The sequence below is a fragment of the Diospyros lotus genome, chromosome 1 (assembly GCF_014633365.1).
Source record: "Diospyros lotus cultivar Yz01 chromosome 1, ASM1463336v1, whole genome shotgun sequence".
Taxonomy (NCBI): Eukaryota; Viridiplantae; Streptophyta; class Magnoliopsida; order Ericales; family Ebenaceae; genus Diospyros; species Diospyros lotus.
In genome coordinates, this window is record NC_068338.1 from 37,534,735 (window position 1) to 37,562,270 (window position 27,536).

Sequence of the window (27,536 nt, forward strand, 5' to 3'; positions counted from 1 at the left end):
TCACGACGCAGAGGCAGAGATGCAAGGAAGTATTTGGAGGAGGGGGTCATGCCCCCTCTTTCATGTTCTTATAATTTAACTATTATATTATAAGGCTCCCCCCAAAAAAAAAAATAAAAAACCAATTTGACTACGTCATTCTGAGCAATCTATCCCCCCGTGTTTGTACCTATAGAGAATATTTTATTCTCCGTGTATGAATTTTTCTGCCTTAGGGAGGCGTCTTGCAATTCATTGACAATGACATTCATATATATGTCACATAAATAAATATTAAATTATTTTCAAGGCATAAGTTAAATAGTTGAATCACGATAAGTTAGCATTCGTATTAATAGATCGTGGGTTCAATTTCTTATCCTGCGTAGTGAAACAAAATCTATACTTATAATTTACTCACTTTGTCAAAATTAAGAACATGAGTGACAGGAGCCGCACGACAATTATTTTAAATAAATATTAAATTTTTGTGTTTTTAAAATAATTTTTATATACCTAACTTTTATACTGTTGTTACCCACTATACTAAAACTCATTTTATTTAAAATTTTACTTAAAAATATTAAAATTTAAATAATTACCATCAAATATCACTTAATAAATTTTTGTACTTATTATTTTTCTATATGTGCATGCTACAAACCACTATTCTAATGCGATTTAAGAGTACTCTCAATCTTTATTTTCCTTCTAAGTGTATTAATTTATTGTATTTTATTTTTAATATTTAAACAATTTTATTGATTAATAATAAATGAATCATATTCTAAATTATTTAATCAACTAATAGAATTTGAATGGTATAATGAATATAGTTAATTTAAAAATAATTAAAAAAACATTTATTATTGTTTAACCATTAGTTTAAGAACAATGATTAGAATTAATTCCCTAATAGTTTTAATAATAAGGTGACAGTGATATTTTTGTAATTATCTTGACAAACTTTATCTATTATAAGAAGAATAAGACACAATCATTTCTTACATATGGCATTACTTAAAATATTTGTATACATGCATAATTCGCACTGGTTAATATATATATATATATATAGAGAGAGAGAGAGAGAGAGAGAGAGAGAGAGAGAAAATAACATTAATTGCAAAAATAATTTTTTTATGGTATCTTGACATAAACAGACTCTTTAGGAGGATTAATTATTTTTATCCTCAATTATAACGATAGGTTATATCGGTAGACTTTAAAAAAAAATTAAATACAAGAGTCCTGCATATATATCTAAAAACCATGGTTCTTCTTTACATGATCATAATATGTTATATATATATTTATATTATTAATATAAATACACATAAATATTTATAAAATTATTATAATATCTCATTTCACATAAGTGTCATTTTTAATTTGAACATAGTTGTCTATAATATAAATATGATAATTATAAGTCAAAATTCTTATTTCTCTCTAATTGAGTTTCTTAATTTGATCGTGACTGTAATTTTGAATTTGACTGTGATTATGACGTTATCAAATTCGATTTTATGTGAGATTTATTTCATGTGAAAGAATACCCTCACGTATTATTTTCTGATCAAAATATAATTTTTTGTGTTCACTTATAAATGATTTTAGATTTATAAATAAGTATCCAGGTCACATGAAATCAAACACAGTGTGTGTGTCAATATTAAATATTTAGTTAGTAATATTTTATTTGTTTACTCATAATTTTTTTCAATTTAAATTTTGTACATTAGATTCTGTATTCATATGTGTAATTGATTAATTTGATTATCGTTTATGACGGGTCCAATTTCGTAACTATAAATGCTATGTTCCTGTAGCTCGAAGTTCTCTTGTCACCCGCGTATGTCATTTCGCAGATTGATCTATCCTCCATCCCTGATCTCTGTCTGATCATCTCATCCAGCCAGCCAATCAAGAAGCCGCCATGTATAGAGTTGCGAGTGCATCGGAATACTTAGTGATTACCGGCGTCGGCATCGCCGACATCAAGATCGTGAAGAAAGGATGGGTACTTCCTGGCCAGTCCTGCAACGTCTTCGACGTTTCCCCGGTGAACTACACCTTCGAAGTCCAGGCCATGAGCGCCGAGAAGCTCCCATTCGTCCTCCCCGCCGTCTTCACCATCGGCCCTCGCCTCGACGACCAAGACAGCCTCCTCAAGTACGCGAAGCTCATATCTCCCCACGACAAGCTGTCCCGCCATGTCAAAGAACTCGTCCAGGGAGTCATCGAAGGCGAAACACGCGTTCTCGCCGCCTCCATGACCATGGTACGTACGTATATCAATCTCTCTGTTCGATAAATTTGAAGGCGATGAATCAGTCTTTAATTACGATCTTATATGCCTTCACAGAAATTATGCTGTCAAAATTAATTATCAAGATCATTGATATCTAGATCCGGCGATTTTTTTTAAGATTTTTCCTTTAGATGTTCATAAATTTTTATCCTGATTCTGATTCTGGCGGCGTGATATTTTTGTGAATTTAATTTATCAGGAAGAGATTTTCAGAGGAACAAAGGAGTTCAAAGAGGAAGTGTTTGAGAAAGTGCAGCTCGAGCTGAACCAGTTCGGGCTTCTGATCTACAATGCGAACGTCAAGCAACTCGTCGATGTCCCCGGACACGAGTACTTTTCTTACTTAGGACAGAAGACTCAGATGGAGGCGGCGAACCAGGCGAAGGTGGACGTTGCGGAGGCGAAGATGAAGGGAGAGATCGGATCGAAGCTCCGGGAGGGAAGGACTCAACAGAACGCGGCGAGGATCGATGCGGAGACGAAGATCATATCGACGGAACGGCAGGGGGAGGGGAAGAAGGAGGAGATTAGGGTTAGGACGGAGGTGAAGGTGTTTGAGAACCAGAGAGAAGCGGAGGTGGCGGAGGCGAACTCGGACTTGGCAAAGAAGAAGGCTGGGTGGCTGAAAGAAGCTCAGGTGGCGGAGGTGGTGGCAGCCAAGGCGGTGGCTCTCCGAGAGGCGGAGTTGCAGGGTGAGGTGGAGAGGATGAACGCATTGACTCAGACGGAAAAGCTCAAGGCCGAGTTCCTCAGTAAAGCCAGCGTTGAGTATGAAACCAAGGTAATGCTAACGAATGGATCTACCACTATTTTCTTATTCTTATTTTATTTTTAATAAGAAATAAATAATTAAATTGAACACAATGAGAACCTACAAATTATATGTAGAAATAAATATGCCAAAAAAAAAAAAAAACCTATACCTAGAACATAAATAAGCAAAAAAATTTGAGATATCAATAAGGGTCTTAGCTAGATCTATCGGAAGATACCTTTTAATTAATACGATGTGATAATAGTATAAACTTTAAATTATAAATCAATTTAATATCTTTTCAATATATAAAAATCTATGTAAATTACTTATTGGAATTCAAACTAACTATATATTATGATTAAAAACAAAGGTACAAGAGGCAAACTGGGACCTCTACAGGAAGCAGAAAGCTGCAGAAGCAATCCTCTACGAAAAAGAACAAGAAGCCGCGGCCCAAAAGGCCATCGCCGAGGCCACTTTCTACGCTCGCCAGCAAGCCGCCGACGGAGAATTGTACGCCAAGAAAAAGGAAGCCGAGGGGCTCGTGGCACTGGCACAAGCCCAAGGCCTTTACATCCAAACTCTTCTAGACGCCCTTGGAGGAAACTACAATGCCTTGAGAGACTACCTGATGATCAACAACGGCATGTTCCAAGAGATAGCCAAGATCAACTCCCAAGCCGTCCAAGGCCTGCAACCGAAGATCAGCATCTGGACAGCCGGCGGCGAGGAGGCGGCCAGAGGCGGGAGTGGTGCCATGAATGAGGTTGCTGGATTGTACAGGATGTTGCCGCCGTTGTTCAAAACGGTTCATGAGCAAACCGGGATGCTGCCACCGGCTTGGATGGGCGCCTTGACCGATTCCGCTGATAACAACAATGCCAACTGATCATCAGGCTTTATATATATAGTTAATCTGTTTGTTTCGTTTGATTAGAAATGATTGGAATTGTAGTACTCCCATGGTTTATATTTGTTTTTTTTTTTGCTCGCGCGAGAGTGCGTGGGTTTATTTAAAAAATAGTAATGAAGCATGGCAACTTTATTTATTTGAGGGTGGTTTTAATTTATTTGTTTATTTTCAATGTCCATTAAATGTTTATGTTTAATTTTCATTTTCTGCTACAAAATGTAAAACAAAACACCTCGCTTGATTTTCGTATACTTGTTCTAAAAATTAGTATTTTAATAATACGTTATACTACTGATATAATTAACTATATTGTAGTACAATATATTAATAAATATTAATACTTATATTATTTTAGTTTAATATATTTATTCATAACTATTTCATGTTAATCAGATAATAGTCTAATTATTCTATACTAGTAAGAATTTTTATAGTATGTTAATTAACTTTTTAATATAATAATAAAATACATTAATAATAACGTATGATTTTATGCTTTATTTATATTATGGTAAAAATTAGTTTACTGGTAATTATACTAACCTGCTAATTATCTAATAATACAATATATATATCTAGTAATGGCTAATAATTATATTATTAAAAATAAAATAAAATAATATATTATTTTATAATATAATTATATTAAAATACCATATATATATCCTATAATTAATTATATTTTGTGATCGAATATTTTACAATTCATTATATTATTGATATCATTTATGAATTTTAACACAGTTATATTATATTATAATATTCTGATAAATATTAATAACTTTATATTATTTTATCAAAATATATTACAAATAGAATTTTAAAAATATTTTTGAATTTGTTTTTGAGTAAATATGTTTGAGAAATTTAAATGAAAGAATTTTTCACCAAAATAAACAAAAAAAAAAGAGAGATAATTAAAACTTGATGCAGCTAATTATTTATTGAGTGTATTCAAGTTGAGTCTGTTCTATCATTTAATTTGATGCATCCTCTCTAGACTAGAGTTAGGAAAAATCTTTGTATCCATATTCAAACATCTTATCCATATTTACTTTAATATAGATGCATGGCATAGAGAAAGGGGTTAATAAGTAAATTCCATAGATGAAATGAAATTATCAATAAAAGAACATCTTTTATCCAAGTAATTTCAATTGGTGAGACTGTAAAGATGTAAATATGTAGTAACAATTTTACCAAGTATTAAATATAATAGTTTCAATTATTTATCAGCTTAGTTTAGAAAATACAATAAAATTATTAAATTTTAATTAAAATACTTCTATTTAGTACATGGGTAATACTAATCATTGTCTTAAAAATAATGGCTAAGGTGTAATTAATGTTTCTTATTTTATATTTATTATTGTTTGATTTTAGTTATAAAATATTTTTATTAGTTGATAATAAATTTATTCTACTCTGTAACATTTCATCAATTAATAAGAGTGTTTAGTTACTACAAATAATATTTAATAAATATACATTGTTTGAAAATGAAATATAATTATTGCTTTTAAACTACTGTACTTATCTGAATAATTGAATAATAAATATAAGAATTTTAAATGACTTTATTTGAAATTACCTACAAAAATGTAATTTTATAATATTATATAATATAAAAGATTTTCCTAACAAGTGTTGTCAAGATATTCATTAAGGTACATTTAATATATTTTAATTTTATTAGTGAAATATTTTTATTAGTAAGTAATAATACCAATCGTCATATTTTAAAATATTTATTGATCAATAGATATATATTTAAATGCTGGAAATAAAATATATTAAATATATTTTAACGAATACTCTTAAGATATTTCAACAGTAAAACACAATATAAAACATGGAGATAATTATTATCAAGTGTACTAATTAATACATTCGGGTCTAATTAATATGTTATGGTGAATTTAAAGAGCGAAACTTAGTCAATAACTGCTGCTGACGGAGGATTATTTTATTAGAAGCTTAGAACATCATTAATTAACGGAAAGAAGACTTCTTAATCCGGAAAACAGCCTAATTATGGAACTTTTTGTTTTCAAAGTACAAAGCAAATCATACGCGTGTTTGGTGCCACCGCCGACAGCCTAATCCATTGCCCAGTTGGATTGAGAGAGGCCCTATCCCAGAATAGCACCAAGAATTGAAATGCCCCTATCCCGGACAAGAGTTCCCTATTACCGACAATGGAAAACTTGGTGCCAAATATAGCCAACTGTCTCCCTGCAACCAAACAGGAAGCATCTGTGGGCCCATTACTGCACTTTTTCTCCAACTACGGCCAGTCCTCGGAGACCACGTGTCCGCCCTCAGGTGCTCTCCTCGGGATGCCGGATTGCCTCCCTGCCTCGAGGTCCGCCGTAGTGGCTGCGCTTCCACCAATCACACCGCAACATTTATAATGCTGTGAATTGAATCAAACTAAAAATTTACGTTGGAGAAACTTTAAGAGATCATGTACTAATTTTTTTTTTTACCGAATATTTCTCTCAACGAGACATAATTGACAACTCTTAACATTATTTTATATTTTATTTAAAATTAATATATATTTATTATATCTGAATCATCATAAAATAATAGTTAACATTATCTTGAGTAAGAAATGATATTATTGTTAATATATTTTATTTTTAACAATAAATAATCTTATTAATTATTAATAAATATTTAATATTTTAAAATAATATAAATAAATATAAATTATCTGGAAATAGGGAGAGTTGTGCAATGGTCATTGCTTGTGTAGTCTGCGAAACAGAAGATCTTAATCCACTGGTCCAGTGGGCCCATTATCTTTTGAAAACGTCTCGTGAAGCTACAGACACTGACCAATCTGACTTTTCCAGAGTAAGCTGTAAGCACAGTCGATGCTCGATGGCTTACAAACCCTTCCCGATCTAGACATCAGCCGTTCCCTGATCCGACGGCTCGTATTTACTCAATCCACTAGACGCGTCCAACTCTTCGACTACGTCTCCTCGCCTCGATACACTGCAGCATATTTCCCTCTCATCATCATTCACTTCGCTCTCTCTCAAACACTGCCTCTCGGGCCTCGACTCTTGACAATCCGCCATTTCTGCCTCCCGCCTTAAAACCTCTGCTCTCTCTATCTTCTATTTATATATCTATACATTCTCTCGCAGTATCTCTGTTTCTTGTCTTCCATTTGCTCGGTTAATCTAGGGTTTGTTCATTTTGAGTGGATTTTTTGGTCTGATCTCTATGTTGCTCGATGCTTTGTGAGAGAGTCGTCACAGTCGTAGGCGATCGTCGATTATCTTCGAATAACAGATGGTTCCTGTGTACCTGATGGAGGGAGGTTAAGGTTCTGGCGTTTGAGAGATGGAAAGTTCTTGGCAGGTGAAATGTACGTCGCCATGGCAGTCTCTGACGCCGGTGGCTTCTTCATCTCAGCTTCAGACTCAGGAGCTGATGAATCAGGTATGCGATGGTCGCTTGGCTTATGAAGATTATCCCATGCGTTACTTGTTCATGAGCTTGTGAATGCTTAATGTGCTGCTGGCATAGTGCTTTTTTTTGGTTTTTGTTTTTCTTTCACGCGTTATTATTTACCATACAAATGTTGTCGGGGAACGGTCAAATCTTCCTATCTGAAATGAGTTAAATGTCGAAAAATTGCAATGCAACCGCAGACAGTCAAGTGAATTTGCTTTCTCTTTTTGGTTCTTATGAATATGAAATGTTTGTATGTACAGACTGGTGCAATTCTATATAGCTACAAATTCCACACCCACGGTTCATACCCCCTGAAAGAGAAAATGCTGGCTCCCGTATCTAGCAACGTTGTTTGTGTGATTTCGCAATCTATCCTTTTTTTTTTAGTTGCATATTCATGAGAGAAATTTAGAAGCAAGGTTGATTGATTAATCTTGAGGGTACTTACTGAGTCCCCGCTATAGCTTGAATTACAACCCAACTATTTGATTGTTTGTAGCTTAAAAAATGGAAACAAAAATACAATCGACTAATCATCATTTCTTCTTAGAATCATGAATCAACAATGGCTGTCTAGCTTTCTTGAGGATTCCCATTGTTTTATTCCTCAATTTCATTTTCTGCATTAACTTTGATTCCTAATGCTTTTAATTTATCATGCGTTCTGGAGTCTTTGTATTTTTCTATTTCTTCTAGCAGTAAATTGTGCAATTTTGACAGAGAAAAAGGAACTCCCGAAAAATGGATATGTATATAAAATATAAATAGTTATACACTTCTTTACTACTGATTTTTATTGCATTTGGGGAAAAGAGTGGAACTAATTCAATCATTTTAACATAATTTCACAGTGGATGCAGTTTTTATATAAATGTTTTTGTAGGCCTTATTTGCTGTAGTCTGCATGTTGAAATAAATTTGTGCAGCCAGCGTACTAGTTTTATGCAATTCATCATATGATCAAGCACTAATTGTGTAGAGGTTTAGGAAAGGGTACTTTATTGCCTATTTATATGAATAAATGAGATTTTCAAAGTTGTGAAAGTTATAGAGAGATCAAGCTAATGTGCCATGATGAAACTTTGGGTGGGTAAAGGTTAAGGAAAGAAATTAAGGTCTTTGGAATCCAATTTAGTTCTGTCTTTGCTAGGTCAATATTGAAAGTCATCTACGTACTGAGACACTTAATTCTACTGTCCATAGATAAACAAAAAGATTTGTAGATGGTATTTATGAAAAAGGAGCATAGATTGCTTATATACAACTTTTTAAGGACACGCATCATCAAGCATAAATCTGTATTAGAGCTTGTGGATGAGATACTGAGACTTTCCCAATTTTTTGAATTTACATCAAGAATCTGTATTGAGACTTTACCTCTGTTTATGTTATGGATGAACTCACTATACATGTACAAAAAGAAGTGCCTCCTTGTATGTTCTTTGCAGATGATATTGCCTTCATAGATGAGACAAAAGAAGCATGAACAATAAACTTGAATTTTGGAGAAACATCTTTGAATTCAAGGGTTTTAATTTAAGTTGGCAGAAAACAAGTATGTGAAATGTTAGTTCAGTAAAAATATAACTGGGCTCATATTATTTTGAAACTTGTAAATCAAGCTATTCCAAAAATAGATCAAATTTTGATTCTTGAATCAGTTGTTCAAAAAGAAGGGAAGATTTTGGGGGATGTACTTGTATAATCAAAATGGGATAGTTAAATTGGTGAAGTGAAAGGGAAGTTTTATTGGATGACTATAAAACCATATTTGTTGTATCGCTTTTAATATTAGGCAGTTAAGCATCAATATGTGCAAAAATATGAGTGTAGGTGAGATGAAAATGTAATGCGGTCATAGAAGAAAATACAAAATAAAAAATAAGATCATATGTAAAAAAGTTTGGAGACTTGTGGTTGTTGTTCATCACATGATTGTGTCCCCCTCCCCCCTCTTTCTTCTGAATATTGAGTTTGCAAATGACCGTATATGGAAATGATTGGTGAGCAACAATTCATGTAGCCAATCTCACCTAGTGGTTTTAAGCCTTGATGTGCTGTAATAATTTTTAAACCGGTGCTGGATATTGTAGTTATCAAAACTTCATATCTAAATTAGTTAGTTCACTTATAATTTCATAACATAGATTGAGCACATTAAATTCCTTTGTATTCTTTCATTATACTACCTGAGCATGATATCTTTCTGCTTTTTTCAGTGCTGGAACTGATGTGTTTTAATCCTTTTTCTTGGCCATGTAGATGTGGAATCCTGGTCATTGTCTTTATCCACATATAACCCAGGAACCAAACACCACCGCCCGTGCTGTGATTCAAGAAGCCATTGATCCCAAGTTGTCCAATTTTTGTCACAGTGGCCTGCACCAGGCTGACCCAGGAAATTCATTTTTGTCACTCCTTTCTGGATCATCATCATTGCTGCAATCCAATCTGCAACAATTTTCAAGTCCAAAGCCATTTGTTACATCTGGTAAAATTACTACTAGTGGTCAGAGTTTCATGGTTGGTGCTGCTGGAAGTGTAGTTTCACATGCTCCTTCTGGGATATTTTCCCAAAATCTCAGTTTTCAAAACCCAAAAATTGGGGGGAATTGTTGTCAAGCTGTAAGTGGTTCTAGTTTGCTGGATGTTCTTCAGGCTGCAGACCTGAATCATCAGAGTTTGGCACCTGCTAAGGCTATCTTTCTCTCTGGCTCTGGCAGTGAGAAAATTAGAGATGTTTCCTCTCTAACTGCGGGATGGACTTTGAGCACACACCCTTCTAATGCTGGGAAAATGGATTGCACAAGCACTCAGACATCACAAAAAACTTCATTAGATAGTAGCTCCATTTCTTGGGAATCATGGAATCCTACAACTGTTTGCCCTCGGGTATTCTGTTTAGGTGCAAGTGCGTGCTTTAATCTTGAGCCATGTTGATAGTTAAGTGTTGCCCTTTTTGCATGATGTGAGAATTTGTTAACAAGTGATTTTGTGTTGCTTAGGTGGGACTTTACTTTTTAGCAATACAGGACTTCTTGGTGTTATTTGCTCTTGCCATGGTTTGCATATGTCTATTGCTAGATTTGCTGAGGTAACTTCTGGCACTTTCCTTGCTTTTGTGATGATTAATGGGATCTGAAATGTTCTTTTCTACTTGATTCCTCAGCAAAGATGTGAAGGCCTTTTATGTTTAAAGATTGTTCTAACTGCATATTTTATGCAGCATTCAGGTTTTCATGATGTTAATCCTGGGGATGCTGTTCACATGGACAGTGGTGAGACAATAGTTCAATGGCGAAGGCTTTACTTCCATAAGTTTGGGGTAAGATGAATGCATACTTCAAATATTTGATTTTCTGTTTCATCAGACAATTTTAGCATTTGTAGCTTTACTGTGATAGCTAGGGTTTTTTTTGTGGATAACACATATTTGTATGCACATGGACAATTACCATTTTCTGTGTTTTTTACTTTTTCTGTTTGTGCTTCATCATTTTCTATATTTTTCTTATTTATTTTTGGATCCTACACTGTTTATGGTAGGTTTTACCACAATGGGCATGCTTGTTAGACACAGTATGCTAACAGATAACTAAGATTGTTCTACTTTGAATCTAGGTGTCTGACTAATTATGATTAGGGTTGTTTATGGCGGGGCTCTATGTGGCGATGATGCACATTAGGTGGTTGATGTGTCTAGGTAATCATCCAATATCTACTCATCCGTAAAAAGGGTTTTGTCTATGCGTGAAGCTCTTGACTATTTAAGGATAGGGGAGGGCGATATTTGTACTCAACCTTCCCCTTATATTTGTGCAAAGAGGTTGCATACACAACTTGAATGTGACATACTGATATGAATATTTTTTTCTAATCATCCTTAAAATATTTGTATTCATATGTATTTGTTTTCGTATGAATATGACAGATCTTTCCTAAGCAATGAGTTGTTCTTTGACTTTGGAATTCTTGTCAGATACTAGTCATGCCTAGACATGCTGTCTGGGGGTGTTGGTGACTTTGGAATCCTTCTTGGGTACCAGTCAACCAACCTATTCTGTATTTGTCCACAATTTAACAGCTGAGGCATTCATGCATGCACATGACACAACTAAAGAAAGAGTTTGATACCTGAGATTGTGTGCGCTGTTAATTTGTGGTGGCTGATATGATTCCCTTGTTGCACTTTATTTTTGGAATTGAAAACTGTATTTCTTATTGGCATGTGTTTGAAGAACCGAGAACACTGGGTGGTGATGTTTTTATGATGCTTTAGATTAGGGTTCCAGAAGAAAACAATGGCTGGGACTGGCCTGAAGGCCGTGCAACAACTTCTGGTATGGTGAAATGCAGTGTGCTGGCAACCAATACGTCCAAGAATTCTGACCTGTCTAATCTGGCTGCTTCAACTGGAGGCTTAGCCGCATTTTGGCAGTCTTTGAACAATGGTGCATTTCCTCAGAACCAAAATACCCGTCAGAAATTGGTTGATGAACTTTCATTTGATGGAAAACAAAGGAATGCTCAGGAAAACTGCAACTTCCTTCACAGGGGCTTGATTGGTGCTTCACAAAACTATATGTCTGTTGTTTCAGATAATCTGATTCCTGCCTTCTCTGTCTCTGGGTCATCAACAGTGTCAAAATTCATTAGCACAAGGGACACAGATAATGGTTGTCAGTCCAATTCCACTTATACTGATTCAATCTCTCAGACTGGGCAGTCATTCATGTCCCACCATTTGCAGAACTCAAAAACCATTGGTAATAATTCTGATGTGAGCTTATTTTACGGTATAAAGGAGGGCGGTGTGGTGGACAGAGATGCAGTCTCTTCAAGTATTGAGCTGAGGCTTGGGCAACCATCTCCTCAAAGTCAGACTTTGGGAAACTCTGTTTTTCCAGCCTCGCGATCTCCTCTTCTTGATCCACGTGGTGACCCCCAGAGATCTTTTTTGCCACAGCAGTTGATTCATAACTGTGAGTTAAACAAATTTTATGTGGTCTTATTTTTGCATGGGATAAGCATTTTCATCATAACATTATTTCTTTCTCGTTGAATTTCATTCGTTATCCCTTGCTCCCTCCTTTCTTCTTTTTCCATTTTCTGGGGTTGAGTGCCTTCAAAGTACTGTATAAGTGATTGTTTATATTTTTCAAATGCATCAGGCAATTCCAACATGGTGGAGGAACACAGTCAATATCTTCAGCATACTGCTGGCTCATCTAATTTTAGTGCAAGAAGAGGACAAAGCACATTGAACTTTGTGAACCATGCACCTGGAGTCAATACTGCAAGAGATTCTTTTACAATAGAGCAGTTGACACCTGATGCAGACAGAAGTGTGGGAAATTCAGTGCTACTCTCTCAATTTAAAACTCCTGTGGACCAGAGGATGCACTCTAAAGCTGCTACTGGTGGTACTCGTGGCATCCATGTTATGCCTAGGAAACCACATCATGAATCTCGTATAGCCAAATATGACCTAACTAATATTCCGTATAGTAGAAATGATGCATCAGAAACTGAGCTAAGCATTATTAAGTTGGATCTTCAAAAGCACAGGGGTGAGGGAAAAGGGGTGGCATTTATTGCTGATGGTCTGTGTGTTCCAAGTGAACCAAACTTTGAATTTCGGACAAAGCATGTTGACAGTTCAACCAATTGTAATAGAGTTGGCAGAACTGGTCAAAGTAGTTGTTCTATGGCACATGGTAAGAGTTCACATCCTTGCCAGTTCTCTGGATTGCATCCTGAAGCATCTGATGGGATCAATGCCATCAACCATTCAGGGAAAATTCCTGGCATTGGGTTCCATCAACAGTTGGATCATGTTTTCCTTAGATCCACGAGTTTTCCAATGGACTCTGGACCAACGCTACCTCGGCAACCATTATCAGTTGGAAATTCTGGAATGACAAGCTTTGGGTCAATTGCGTCTTCAGCTTTTTCAAACAAAGAAGCCACTTGCACAAACCCTTTGCTGGATGATAATTTGAGAATGCTTGCATTTGGGCATATCCTATCTAATCAAGGGCATTCCAATGCTTCCCCTGTAAAAAACCAAGATCAAGGGAGACTCCACACCTCTTGCAGTGAAAAAATGCTGGATTCAATCTTTGATGCATCATCATCAAAAGAACGACAGAATGGGCTTCCAGTCAATAGAGAGGATGCTTCAGGAGTTGCAATCAAATCCTTCCAATCTGGTTTTACTCATTGGGTTGGTGGTGATGCTGAAAGTCTAGCACCTGTAGCTGGTATATATTCTGCTTTTTATTTTTTAATTTATATTTTGTGTTTTTTCAGCATTTGAAAATGCATATATTGGGGCTACATTGAACTGAAATGTTCATGAATAGCTCACATTGAGCTCTGGTAGGCTCATTTGTGTTAATTCATCTAATAAGTGAGCATTTGTTTCATACTTGTTTAGCGAATGGGCTGACTGGCCAAGATTGGAATGCCAGATCCTGAAGATTGATTTGTGAAAAGTAATACGTTACAGAGATTGTTAATTCATCTAATATAGGGTTCTTGCATGAAGAGTAAACTTGGGGACAAATAAAAGATCAGGGAAGTTTTCTCTTATGGCCTTGCTTCCAGGCATATATTTTCTTAAACACTCGTTGATAATTTATCTACCAGCAATCTGATGATTGGAGTTTTTGTGGACAATGTGCACAGCATTATATTTTAGCATCCCCTGAAGAAAATCTCAAGTGCAGTGGCTTCCTGCAAGTTATATATCTCTCGCTGATGATGAGAACACCAAAGTACCACACTATCATCTAGTCTAACATACTATAGATAAATCCAGGGATGCAATTTCCTGTCCATGCATATTGGTTCAGCTCAATTGTTGTGCACCCTTGTGATAGTCGATCGAGAAACCTTCATGCGATCCTATGGTCTTGATCTCTGTCCTTTTTTCTTCTTGTTCTTTAATTTTACTGTTTGCTTGTCCCTTTGCTCTCATTGAGAGATTCTAGAGCACATTTATATATTTTTCTTCTCTAGTCCTTGAGAACATTGTTTGGATCTTTATGTTCTCAAATAAAACAATTCCCGGTGTTTGATTTTTACGTGCTTGAATTTGAGCATCTAAAATTCCTCCCATACATAAATAAAAAAAATCCCATGTACATATAGCCTTTTTACTGTCAGACTTGGGCGTTTGTTAACAGGACCCTCTGCCTAAGTGGGCAAATCCTGAGAAAGCCATATTTGACCGCAGCTCATCAGCAGCCATAAAAATTTAGATACTTTTCTACTCCTGGAATTTGCATTTATGTTGTGCTTAGTGATCTTACTGATAATTTTGTTCTCTTCTAGGTTTAAGTAAATGTTGCAGTTTCTCAACTTTCTCACCAGGGACATCATTGCATGGTAAAAACATTGAAATGCAGTGCCAATTGACTTGTGATCTTCATCAACATGTGCAGCCCATGGGGTAAATTCAAATCATTTTTATTTTGTTTTGTTAGGGATTTGTCTGATGGTGCCATTTTCCTGACATTTAATGTTTTAGTTAAACTCAATTTGGCATTTGTGATGTAATCTGATTTTATCTTTATGTATTCTGCTTGAAATAATTTCAAGATTGATATTGTTATTGCCTCTGAAAACTTCTTTGTTTGCGATTTGTTTGTGAAAGCTGTGGTTGTATATGCTGTACCTTTCACACAAGAGGTGCATTAGGACTGCTTATGCTTTCAGGATGAGTGGTTAATTTTTGGGCACAATAGCAATATACTGGGCTGAAAAAAGAGATGTTCTTATTTAACATATTTAAGTTGCTGAGTTATCTGGTAATTTCCAATGCATCTAGAACTGTTACTACTTGCTAAACACTAATAACCTAAGATATTGTGAATTGGTATCAAATGCACAGTTGGGGTATATATTTTTCATACCAAAACAGTGAACTTAACAATCCTAGTGATCCTAGCATTTCTTTTATATATTTATTCTTTAAGTGACCCCACATAGTGGGATAAAGGCTGGATATGTTGTTGTTGTTGTTGTATTTATTCTTTAAGTGGTTTCTTAGGAATAAGGACATCTGTAATGAACAAAAAATTATGGATAGTAGGGATTTGGCCTGAAAAAAAATGAGAAAAGAAAATTGACTGTCATGTTCCAAAAATATGTTCTTGTATTGCTAAGTCAAGAAACAATATATTAGATTGTAATATATACAACTTCCACTTAGGGTGGAACTTGCCAGGTACTGAGGTAATTAATAATTAAGGAAACATAAATGGGGATCGATTTTCCCTTAGATCTCTACGGTGATGGTCATTTGGATTTGATACATCAAAATAATCCCAATATTGATTTAGGAAAATGATAGATCCAAATGAATATACATCATTTTCTAGAAACAAAAAAGTCTACTGAAATCTGAATAGAGGTCTAGGGTCAGTTAATTGGCACATGAGAACCTACTGTAATGAAGATAATGATCCTTCTTTTAGCTTAAAGATAGGCTCTTTAGTCCTGTTAAGGCCCTTGTATTTAAGTATGTTCATCATAGGCATGGTTGTTAAACTCCCGATTTTACGGGTACGATTTTACGATTTTGAAGTTGAATCGCACTCGATTTTACGATTTTACATGTCAAAGACCCTCTTATGATTTTACGATTTTAACAACCTTGATCATAGGCAATGTCAACATGTGCGAAACCAAGAGCCATGTTTTCCTTCTTTCTCCAATCTAGTGCCCCTTAGAGAGCAATGTGAAGATCATGGTCAGTTCCATGGAACATTCAAGCCATATGAAATTGGTCAGCAACAATGCTCATAGCTCTAGTAATTGAATAGAGAGTAAGTATGATTAACAGTGGTTATTATCCCTATACATAGGGAACCAGTTAAACATAAATCTGCAGTTTTCTAATCAGTTTTCTAATAGGACCACTGGATGACCAGAGACTACAGGTCATTTCCCCTTAAACCTGTAAAGCTCCATAACTGGAGTTTATTTGCTTTTTAGGGGGACTTCTTGTCAAACCATCTTCCACTTGATCAGAACCAGTGGAATTATCATCACTTGACCACTAAGACTTGAATATGCCTGGAAAATTCATCAACTCCACCTTTCAGCCACATTGTTTGAAGTTGATGCTGCAAATCATTGAAAATCATTTAGGTTTCCACCTTTTCAATCATGATATCTGAAGGGTTGGTGTTGCAAAAATACTTCTGAACTCTTGAAAAATAAGATATTCATTGACTGTTGCATTTCCCTTTTCTTGCCACTTAACATTACTAAGGAAAGTGTCCTTTAGCTTAGCATCTCCCACAAGACTGAACTGCAAACTTGTTATTGCCATTTCCTGACATCAGACAATGATCAATGTTGAGGTCATCCCACTTGATCCAGCGGAAGGTGTGAAAGAAGAGCTAATCATGTTAACTCAGTTTTGATTGAGTCGACAAGAGAAAAAAAAATACTAGGATAGATGTGCAAAGGATAATTATATACAAACAGAAATAATATATATAGTTTTGATATAGAATAATGTGGTCATTAATGAGTAATGACCATACCCAAGCAAGGAAAAACACCCAACAATGTTGCTTGTGATTGTAAAAAAGCTACTACTACATTATCCTAGTGGCATTTCCTATCAAAATATTTTGTAAGAATGTTATTTTCCGTATGCAAATTTTTATTGATCCCAAATTGTCCAACCTAGATGCCTTATGCACTAGGAAAGACAAAACATCAGATAAGACTAACAAAATGAACAAGATAAAATAAACGCAAAATAAGATAAAGGTGAATTGGTTCCCAATCCCATGGCTTAGAATTATTTTAGAAAGCAACTAAATATTATGCTTCTCTAGTAAGACACTAGATAATGATTCTTAACTCCAATTATCTCAACAACTTCATCCAGATTCATAATTCAGATATTTTAGCAACTGTACTTATCAAAACAAAAAAAAAAAAAAAAAGAAAAGAAAAGAAAAGAAAAGAAAAGAAGGAATGAAAGCAGGGCTGTCTTAGCAATGTTATCTTGTAACAGTATTAGTTCCCTTCACTTGAAATTTACAGCTCATCCACCTAGCAGCGCCCCCCACCCCCCAACAAAAAAAAAAAAAAAGAAAGGAAAATTTAAAACTCATCTTCAAGTTAAGTTCTGGATAAAAAGGTTGACTCTCAAATTGTTGGTCGTGCAAATCTGCAGTATTAAAAATCTGAAATTTCCACATCTCGAAAATATATGAAATGCACATGGCCTTTGATCTCTACAAGATTCTATGTGACATGGACTTTTCCTTTGATCTTTTTGATAACTGGAACCCATGACCACCTAGGAACTAAGGAGCAACATTACCCTTGCAACCAAGGTTCATCATTCGAAGGGCGTTTCCAGTGCATGATTCCATTGCATGAGGCTTCCTGTCTTGTGCGGATCGTATTTGTATGCAACCTTTGCTTGTGTTTCTGCAAAGAAGTTCTTACCATTACATGAAACTGTGAACGTCCAGTCACAAAGGAACAACCTTATCGTTACTGCCAAAGCCCCCTCTTTACAAGACGGTTGCAACATGAGAACTTTCCTCCCATCCTAATATTGATCTTCATCTCTGGCCTCGTCTAGTAAATTACTTGACATGGATTTGCAACTCTTGGTAGCTTTTGTTAGGCCCACACTATACGAAGATTCATGTGCACCCCATGAACTCCTATATTTCCAATCTACAACTATAGTCCAAATTTTTTTCAAATGAGCCTCCAATGGACATTTCCCAATAAAGTTTTGTTAAAGATCTCTAGGATTTGAAGTTTTTTTTACCCTTGATCTTTTCAAATTGTTAGGTTGTGGAAAAATTACCATTGATTTATTTTCATGGTGGACCACCATGAAAATTAGCCTCTAGACTCACTCTTTAGCTGTGTTAAAATATAGTTTTCATTTTCCTTTTCTTAAACTCTGTTGGATAACTGTCCATAGCTAGATGAATGCTCCTGTATTTTTTTCTATGTATATCTTTGTGATGACTGCAAAGCTTATTCCAGCTGCTTCTTTTCCCTCACCCTAAATCTCTAATACCTAACTGTATTGCTTCAGATCTTCAACGACTGAAAATGACATTGCTACTTCAAACGAACATGGAAAATGTTGTCAAAGAACACAATGTGCATATTTACCAGGACAATGTGGCTGCAATGTCCAGGCAAATTGTCTTGGAGGAAATTCTAATTCCGACTGTGAAACCTTTCCCATTGGCTCTAAAGAACAGACTGCAACTCTCTGTGGAATGGCCTCTGCATTGCTTTCTCCAAACTTCAAAGAAGACTCTTCTTTTTCAAAGGAGAAAGCTGTTTCCTTTTATAGAAGTGGACATCTAGGAAAAAATGTGAAGCCAACAACTGACTGTCATACTTTCCAGTGGCGAGATGTGCCAAGCAAGGTGACAGGTATCCACAATTTGACGTGCAAAGATCAGCCGATTGATTTATTGGATAGAAGGGAAAATCTCCAGGGGAAAGATTCTGCTGCTGCCAAATGCTTTGATAGATCTGCTCAAGGTGCTGAGTCTTTAAAAGAGCAAGAAGTGTCTAATATTTCTTCTGGGTGTTCTGCCCCAGCTGTTACCCAGGCATCAGTGGAGATAAATAATGTTGATGCTGTAGATGAATATAAACAGAATATTGTAGTGGATGAAGGATCAGGCATTGATAAATGCTGGTCATCTGATGATCCACCTGAGAGTGAAAGGAGTTCTGAAGTCTTTGATTTTGTTGGTAAAATCAACTCAACAAATGAAGGATCTTCCAAGCCATTACCTAATCAATCATCTCGTACACTTATTGAAGAACTTAGGTTCAGAGACTCGTTATTAGTGAAGCATGCCCGTAATCAAGTGAGTTCTGGTCTTCAGAAGAACAACCTTACAGAGTCATGTGAGAGGGTCTTTCAATCTACAAAGAGAAAACGACCAACAAAATGGAAGAACCTAGATGAATCATTTGCAGTCTCTGGGTTTTCCCCAGCATGTAAAGTTTTAAGAAAATGTACTTGTACTGCTCCGCACTGCAGTTCAGCAAAACAGATGTGGCTTCAACCTGATGAAAGAAGATCTTGGAATTGTGCTTGTTCTGTTAAAGCTAGTTTCAGACAGAGGTCAGTTCTGTGCTTAACAAAAGCTGTATCTCATAAAAGAGGTTTGCGTAGACTTTATTGTGACAGGGAAAGAGAAAGTAGTCAAATCCAGTTAAATGTTGATGTTGATTGTCTTCAAATCCCTGAAACCTCCAGTAGAAAAAGGTTGAAACTAGATCAGTGTGCTTCAACCATTAAGCAGTTCCGAGTGCAAGAACCAAATTGCCTAGATTCGGGAAATGTTGCAGTGTCTTATTTAGCTGATTGCATGTTTAGGTCTTCAACTGAGCAGGTGGATATATGCAACAGGAAGGTAAGGCCTGTAGTATGTGGAAAATATGGTGTTATATCTAATGGTAATTCTTTAAGACCCACTAAAATTCTTCCTCTTAGAAAAATCCTTAAAGCATCAGGGAGATGTAAATTTGTTCAGAATGGCCAATCCAAATTAAGCTCTGCACGAAAGTCAGAGAAGAGAAGTATGAGAGGAAGCAATACATCTGTTAACAAATTCTCTAATCTCAAGGAGAAAGGTAGTCTTGAGGACACAGAATGCAAGGAATTCAATCCCGAAAGTTCTATAAAGGGAACAGACTCTGTGTGCTTCCCTGGGGGTAAAGAGCATGATGATGTACCTTGTACATTGGAGAAGGGAACAGATAATAGAAATCAGAATGATCACAGAACAGTTGAACATTGTCTTAGCACTCGATTGAAGCCAAAATGTAAAGAAGTTCGCAAGCGAAGCCTTTATGAGCTGTCAACTAGAGGTACTCAAATCATTTTTCTCTTTTTATTTTCAGGTAAGGAAGTAAAAATTTCCTAAATATAAAGTTGTGGTAGAATCGTCTTCGGAAAAAGAATTTCTTGGTGAAAGGAGAGTTTCGCTTGCTATGAATTAAGCCCCTTTGTTTTGGTTGGCTGTGGCTCCTAAAAGTTTAAAAAGATGAAAAGGACAAAGCAAAGATGCTTTTGAAACTTTATAATTTAAAAGACTTGAGCATCGTTAACACATTCTATGGTTAATGATTAAACCATTTGAAACCTCTGTTGGGAGAGTGTAGTTGGTTGGAAGGAACCAATTTAACTACGACAAATTAAATTATACAGTTGGCCAACTAGGCTTGTTTTGCATTTCTTCTTTTATATTATCTCTTTCCATGACAGAGCATTCCAAAAGGTTGACAATTTCATCACTTAAACTGATTGCTTTAAGTTTTGTCTTTCATCTATTTCTTTTGTCCCTTTATTTTCCAAATAGTTTCCAACCACTACTTATAATTGATTTCATCAAATAATATGAGCATATAATTGATTTTCTTGGAACTCTGTTGATTCATGCAAGCACCACTTGTAACTCACTTGTTGCATCCCACACACGAGGAATGGTTAGATCTGAATGTGGATCTTGAACACTCTAGTATGATATTATTGTAAATTAGAATGAAAACCATAGTTTTAACCTTACATATCATCATTTACTGTTGCTCATAGAGCATAATTTAATACCTAAAGTAATGCCTCTGCAATCAAGATAGTAATGCAGAGGTAAACGGTGCACTCTTATCTCATTGCCTTGGATAATGACTAATGTCTAAGTACCAATTATCTGCAAGAAGTGTGTGATGAACCATACTTGATTGGTTAAACAGTTTTACTTGGACAAAAACCTACCACTTAACATGCTAGCCTTCTAGATATTTAGATCACTATGTGATTGCATTATTACTTCAATCCACCCAAGGCCCATTTGCTGGTGATTTCATCCCTCTTGTAGACGTAGTCAACTAAGCAGCAAATTGATTTCACCCAGCTAAATGCTACATCTGGTGATACAGGTTGTGTTTTCTCCTCCTGTTTTTCTCTCTTTCCCACTCTCTATTAGTTTTTCTTTTGTTGAGTGGGGGGAGTTAGTCCATAATGCACAGATGTGGCTAAACATAATGGTTATTTCAAAGACTTCAAAGTTCATTTTTGTAAAATCTATATTTCTCTCTTCCCTGTATTCTTCTCTGCTGTTAATGTCAATTGTGGCTTTTCCATCTTCAGGAATAGGTTCTAGCTGTTTGGATGTTTCTGCTACTAAGGGTTCAAGATGTACATCGCAAACAAATTGCAGATATCTGGAAAAGCTCCTGAAGGACACTGAAGCTGGAAAATATCATGCGGGTGAAGCATATGGTCTGAAGTAAGTAATCCAGTTAAGTCATGATATTTCATTTTTTATAACTTGTTTATTCTTAACAGAATGTTTATCCTTGCCTTCTTCTTTGAACTGCAATAATTTTGTGATGAGGCTGACTGTTGTTGGATATGGTCCAGATCCAATGAAGGGCACCAGTGCCAATCTTCTATTTCAGATTTGGATGCTTTCTGCTGTGTTTGTGGGAGTTCAAACAAAGATGAAATTAACTGCTTATTGGAATGCAGCCGATGCTTAATCAGGGTATGTTTCTAGTAGGTCAGGATTAAGGTGAGTTTCTTCTTATTTATCCTGTCATGATCTGGGAAGATTGATGAGTCTCATTGTGAGTAGGTGCACCAAGCTTGCTATGGTGTTTCAAAAGTACCCAGGGGTCATTGGTACTGTAGGCCATGCCGGGCCAGTTGCAAAGATATTGTAAGTTATCCTTTGGTTTCTGTCCCTCTTCACTGATTGCTTCTCTTATTTTTTCCCCGTTTCTTCTCTCTCTGTCTCTCTCTGGCATCATGTTCATTCTCTTGCTTTTATTTATTCTGAAAATAGACTTTGTTTAATGAAATCTCTGTTGATTACTCCACTGAGGCTTACATGGGAATAGCTGTATCTTGATATAAGGCCAGGGAAAAACAATAGATCTCTTGTTCTTTCATGGATTGACTGTTTTGATTGGTCAACCCCCTTAAAGGAGTTTTTTGGTTTTGGTCTGGTCAACCCTTAAAAAGAGTTTTTTTTTTTGTTTAGGTCTGTCTTGCCCCAGTGAGTAGGTATGATGGTCCAGATGATGTTTTACTAATTTATGAGATGCTATTATAATATTATTTTGACTGCTTATTTTTGTTCTATCATGTGCGGGGATAGGACATGAGGTTTGAACAGTCAATCTATCATATGATAGTGTTTGCTTCGCTGTCCTGATTGATCAATCCTTGAGCAATTCGGTAGTTGAGATATGCTTGTTTCAGTAAGATGTGGTCATTGCGTGCTGCACTTATCAGTACCTCCTGTGGTCCAGATGTAGTTTGGTAATTTACAACACTTGTTAATTCAAGAATTCCATTTTACATTTTCCTATGTAGGGGTAAAGGATTAGTGGGTCAATGCATTTTCCAGGTTTGGAGACAGATAGCAAAGGGATAAGCGTGTGTGGCTAGTAATATCTGATTTGTGTATGCTTTTTGTAAGATTTCAACTTTAACTTTCCATTCAACAGAATCAAGGGTATTAGCAACTGAATTAATGGCATTTCTTCAGTGAACTTAGTTGATTGCTATTATCCTGCCTACAGTTATCTTTTCACTATTCTTGTGTTTTATGCTTCTCTAATGCGCTATTATTCATGATTTATTGGTAATTAGGTGTGTGTTCTCTGTGGTTATGGAGCTGGGGCCATGACAAGGGCTCTGCGGAGTCATAACATAGTAAAAAGCCTTTTGAAAGCTTGGAATATTTCTACAGACTCTGGGCCTAAGGACACTGTTTCTGCCTCTGAAGATTTGGGGGTTAGGTTTAGAATGTTGAGTTCCTCAACATCTGGATTTGAGAATGATTTATTTCCTGTCATCAGATCTGTACCTATGCAGTCATCTGCTCCAGTGTGGAAAGTGGATCTGCTGAAAGGATTTGAGTCCGTAAAGGTCCAGAACAGCATAACAGCTGGAGTCCTTGATTCAACAGTTAAGCAGTGGGTTCATATGGTTTGTGGACTCTGGACACCAGGCACACGCTGCCCAAATGTTGACACCATGAGTGCTTTTGATGTATCTGGTGCTTCTCGTCCTAAAGGAAATGTGGTAAGAATTGGTACACTTTGTGATATGTTGAAGGCACAAATAGGACAAAAAATGGGTTATCATAATATATCCTGTAATCATTAGAAATGAAATGGGTGCATTGTTAAAATTTTAATCATCTCCATTTCCTATTTTTGAAAACGAAACGGAATCTTGTTTTAAAAATAAAATATTGTTTGGATAATGATTGCTTATTAGAAGTAGGCCGCCCTAGCTTCGCATTTTAATGGTTTTGTATGGTCTAAGACTCAAAGTTAATATAATAATATATAACTTTCTTCAAATTTCCATCCAGGTTTGCTCACTGTGTAATAGACCAGGTGGTTCTTGCATACAGTGCCGGGTTGGTGATTGTTCTGTGCGTTTTCATCCCTGGTGTGCTCACCAGAAGGTTTTTCTACTTATTTATTGCTCAACTTTCAAATTTTGGCCAGTCTTTTCGTCTTCACAGAGTACACTGGCTTGAAATCCACTTTGCACAAATGAAATGTTACCTATCTAAATGCTTACAACACCTCTAAACAACGAATATTGCTTGCTTTTATTGAAGAAATAGTAATGATTTTTTTAAGAGCCTATTATGAACTGGTACATCCCTGCATGTAACACAAAATTACTTTGAGTTTTTAAAAAATATAATATTGCCGATCTCATAAATATTGTCTTGATAGTATTAATATTATAATTTTAACATATATTAATACTATAGTAATGTTATTAATAATTTATTGCATTATATAAAATTGAAAAATATTATTTATATAACCATCTAGAAGATACTTTTAAGTTTTTAATTTTAAGAAAATAGTTTTTCATATTTAGCAGTTCAATATGTTTTGCAATTTTTTGTGGAAAAGGAAAACTGGAGTTGAAGTTGAAAAGATATAGAAAATTGAAAAATATTTTCTGTAACTAAACAACTCCTTAAAGCCTAATACCATATGGTTATTCTTTATCAGCTCTTTGTCTGCATCACTGATTGGTTATGTTGATTTCAGGGTCTGCTGCAAAGTGAGGTTGAGGGAATTGACAATGAGAGTGTTGGCTTCTATGGGAGATGTAAGCTTCATGTGACATACCCCCAGTGTGATTCAGGAGATCCTGTTGGTGCTGAAAGCAGTCATCCTGGAGAAAAAGAATATAGCTGTGCAAGAACAGAGGTGTGATGTCACTTTGCATTTGTGCATCTGAAAACCAAGATTTTCTGTGCTAATGTTGTTTTGTTATTTCCTATTAGGGTTACAAAGGTCGTAAACGAGAAGGCTATCATCAGAATCCACCCTCTCAATCTAGCAGTAGAGGTGGATGTGTTGTTCCACAAGAGCAACTAAATGCATGGCTTCACATTAATAGACAGAAATCATGTACAGATGGGCTTCCAAAGCTAAAAATTTCAGATGTGGAGTATGATTGCCGGGTATACACAAGTGACTTAGATTATAACAGTGTCTGGTGAATGAAGAAACTTTGAAGAAATTTGGTTCAGTGCTTCAGCATTTAATATTAGCTAATGCAGCTGATTAATCCTTAACTAGATGTTAACATGGATACAAACCGATGTATAAAATCGGGGGGTGGGGGGTGGGGGGCGCTTGTTTTCAACCATTTCTTGCTGAAACTTGATAGCCTTGTTATAGCTGATCTGGTATGTGGCCTTTTATATCACTTGCAGAAAGAATACATTCGGTATAAGCAGTCAAAAGGTTGGGAAAATTTGGTAGTGTACAAGTCAGGGATACACGCACTTGGTCTGTATACATCCCAGTTCATTCCCCGTGCTGCAATGGTTAGATCTTTTTCATGCCCCATATTTCATAAAATCATATTCTTTTAGCAAGAAAATTTTCTCGTGTTTCTTTTTTAATTTTTCTTCTATGCGTTCAGGTTGTTGAGTATGTTGGTGAAATTGTGGGGGTCCGTGTGGCTGATAAAAGAGAAAATGAGTACCAGTCTGGAAGAAAGCTTCAGTACAAGAGTGCTTGCTATTTCTTTAGGATAGATAAAGAGCATATCATTGATGCCACTCGAAAGGGTGGCATTGCTCGATTTGTCAACCACTCATGCCTGGTAAGTTTTCTCTCTTGCAGAGATCAAATTCTGTGTTATTGGGGTTCAGGTATAGTTTAAAGAGCATGTGTCTTTATTCCACATCTTTGTAACTCATTTAGCAGTCTGGTTATGAATTTAATTTTACTGTCAAGACTCAGGAAAGTCCATTGGTAAATTCGAGCCAAACTCTAAATGACAACAATCAATTTTAAGAGTTGGAGCAAGCTATTGTATTTGCAGCATATGTTACTGTGGCTTTCTGAACTTATTTACGTTTTTTTTTATTCAGTTTTCTTGGACTAACTTTCTTTCTCATCTGGTGGTGTAAATTTATGACCAGCCAAACTGCGTGGCCAAAGTAATTTCTGTAAGGAATGAAAAGAAGGTAATGTTGCATTCAAAGTTAATTTGTTCACTAGAAATCTTGAGTTTGGAAGGAAGGATGAGTGGCTTCTATTGCTACTATAGTTTGCTTTCTGCATTTCCTTAATTGGACATTGTTGCAATAGCAGGCAATTAGGCTAATTTGAAAGAGTAGAAAAAGACACCCTACTTCCGAGCAATCCTCTTATTTATATCATTGATATTTACACATTAGAGGTCTAGAAAAGGAAACTATATACAAGCAATTAATCTTCTAATTACAGCCTATGTACAAGATGTAACTTCTAATCAATAATTGTCGTCTTCTCTAATTCCTTCCATAGAATCAGTCTTCCGTAATCTTGTACCAAAAAGTCAATTCTTTCTAAAATCAGTATAGCTGATCATTTACAGCTGTAACAGCTCTATGTAGTAATACGGGACTTCCAACTGACATCATGATGACAATGCCCGAAATCTGCAATTACATGTTAATTTATTTACCTATTTATGTTTGAACAAAAAGTTTGATGGGTCTGTGGGAGCCTGTCGTTCATAAGATCCTGACCTAGTAAATACCATTGTGTCTTGAAGTGGCAGCCGAAGGTTTCCTTGATTTATCTGACATTTGCCAGCTCCGGGCCGGAATGCTGACTGGCTTCTGCACTTTGCAGGTTGTCTTTTTTGCGGAGAGGGACATATACCCTGGGGAGGAGATAACCTATGACTACCATTTTAACCATGAAGATGAAGGGAAAAAGATTCCATGCTTTTGTAATTCAAAGAATTGCAGGCGCTATCTGAACTAGGCAGTGTATCCACACTCTTTCTATCTGAATTCTTATTCTATTGGGCAGTGTATGTATTATATGGATGAAGAAAAACTATTATCTTGAGAAACAGCATCAATTGTATATTTGGGTTTCAATGTGTTGCCTCTTGGGTTTTACGGAATATATTAATAATTACAGGTTAGGTTAAAGCAAATATTTAGGAAAGATTTGAATTGATGGGATGACCATCTGATGAGATCTAAGATTGTTTACTTGTTGAGTGCAGCTTTATATTTTCTTTTCTGGAAATGTTAAAACACATATATTCCTCACAAATTCACAAAATTCAAAATAGGTTCATTCAAAATTCATAATTTTATTTAAAATTAATATTAGTTCTATTTACAATTATGAATTATTACTCATTGTAAGCCTGGGAGGGTTATTTGTCTATAAAGTGTTTTATTTTGTTTTAAACAATAATTAATGTTGGGGTTAATGAAAAATTTAGGAAAGATACGAAGGATGGGATGAGCATGTGATGTGATGTGATGACTTGTAAGATTTTGGAAAGGTTAAAAGTAATTTTACGATTTGTTTTGAGCATTAATTAATTAACTAATGATGTAGCTTAAGAAGTAAATATTTCGGAAAGATTGAATTGATGAAGATGGGGATGAACTTTTGGTAAAAATTAAGTTTTTAAATTATTAAATGCAGCTTTATGTAATACTCGTGGTTGTTTTAATATGAATTAATACGATATAAAGAAAAATTAAAAATATAAAACATAA

General features: G+C 35.6%; 2 protein-coding genes across 3 annotated transcripts; both read left to right on the plus strand.

The window, feature by feature from the left end:
* Nucleotides 1-1,918: 1,918 nt before the first annotated feature.
* LOC127788520 (flotillin-like protein 4) lies at nt 1,919-4,134 on the plus strand. The gene is made up of 3 exons (XM_052316903.1): nt 1,919-2,263; nt 2,493-3,074; nt 3,421-4,134. Exons 1-3 carry the CDS (start codon nt 1,919-1,921, stop codon nt 3,937-3,939), a joined length of 1,446 nt encoding a protein of 481 aa, XP_052172863.1. The 3' UTR covers nt 3,940-4,134.
* A 2,737-nt stretch (nt 4,135-6,871) lies between these two features.
* LOC127799890 (uncharacterized) lies at nt 6,872-26,985 on the plus strand. 2 transcript variants are annotated; one of them, XM_052334139.1, is made up of 19 exons: nt 6,872-7,422; nt 9,700-10,348; nt 10,443-10,531; nt 10,664-10,762; nt 11,717-12,419; nt 12,609-13,700; nt 14,776-14,893; nt 18,530-20,334; nt 21,614-21,752; nt 21,887-22,010; nt 22,101-22,184; nt 23,123-23,557; nt 23,853-23,948; nt 24,556-24,717; nt 24,795-24,974; nt 25,230-25,343; nt 25,442-25,624; nt 25,947-25,991; nt 26,644-26,985. In XM_052334139.1, the coding sequence occupies exons 1-19, from the start codon at nt 7,324-7,326 to the stop codon at nt 26,776-26,778; spliced, it is 6,351 nt and encodes a 2,116-aa protein (XP_052190099.1). In that variant the 5' UTR covers nt 6,872-7,323; the 3' UTR covers nt 26,779-26,985. The 2 variants fall into 2 exon arrangements, with proteins under 2 accessions (XP_052190099.1, XP_052190109.1); XM_052334149.1 differs by lacking the exons at nt 6,872-7,422; nt 9,700-10,348; nt 10,443-10,531 and having other exon boundaries at nt 10,665-10,762; nt 11,676-12,419; nt 26,644-26,984.
* The last annotated feature ends 551 nt before the right edge of the window (nt 26,986-27,536 follow it).

What these genes read in the sequence shown, in the direction of transcription:
- LOC127788520 (XM_052316903.1), top strand. Translation starts at nt 1,919, where the DNA reads ATGTATAGAGTTGCGAGTGCATCGGAATACTTAGTGATTACCGGCGTC. An exon ending in TCGCCGCCTCCATGACCATG is followed by an intron (nt 2,264 to 2,492) that starts GTACGTACGTAT and finishes TTAATTTATCAG; the next exon opens with GAAGAGATTTTCAGAGGAAC. An exon ending in GCGTTGAGTATGAAACCAAG is followed by an intron (nt 3,075 to 3,420) that starts GTAATGCTAACG and finishes TTAAAAACAAAG; the next exon opens with GTACAAGAGGCAAACTGGGA.
- LOC127799890 (XM_052334139.1), top strand. Translation starts at nt 7,324, where the DNA reads ATGGAAAGTTCTTGGCAGGTGAAATGTACGTCGCCATGGCAGTCTCTG. An exon ending in TTATGAGCTGTCAACTAGAG is followed by an intron (nt 20,335 to 21,613) that starts GTACTCAAATCA and finishes TTCCATCTTCAG; the next exon opens with GAATAGGTTCTAGCTGTTTG. An exon ending in CTGTAAGGAATGAAAAGAAG is followed by an intron (nt 25,992 to 26,643) that starts GTAATGTTGCAT and finishes TGCACTTTGCAG; the next exon opens with GTTGTCTTTTTTGCGGAGAG.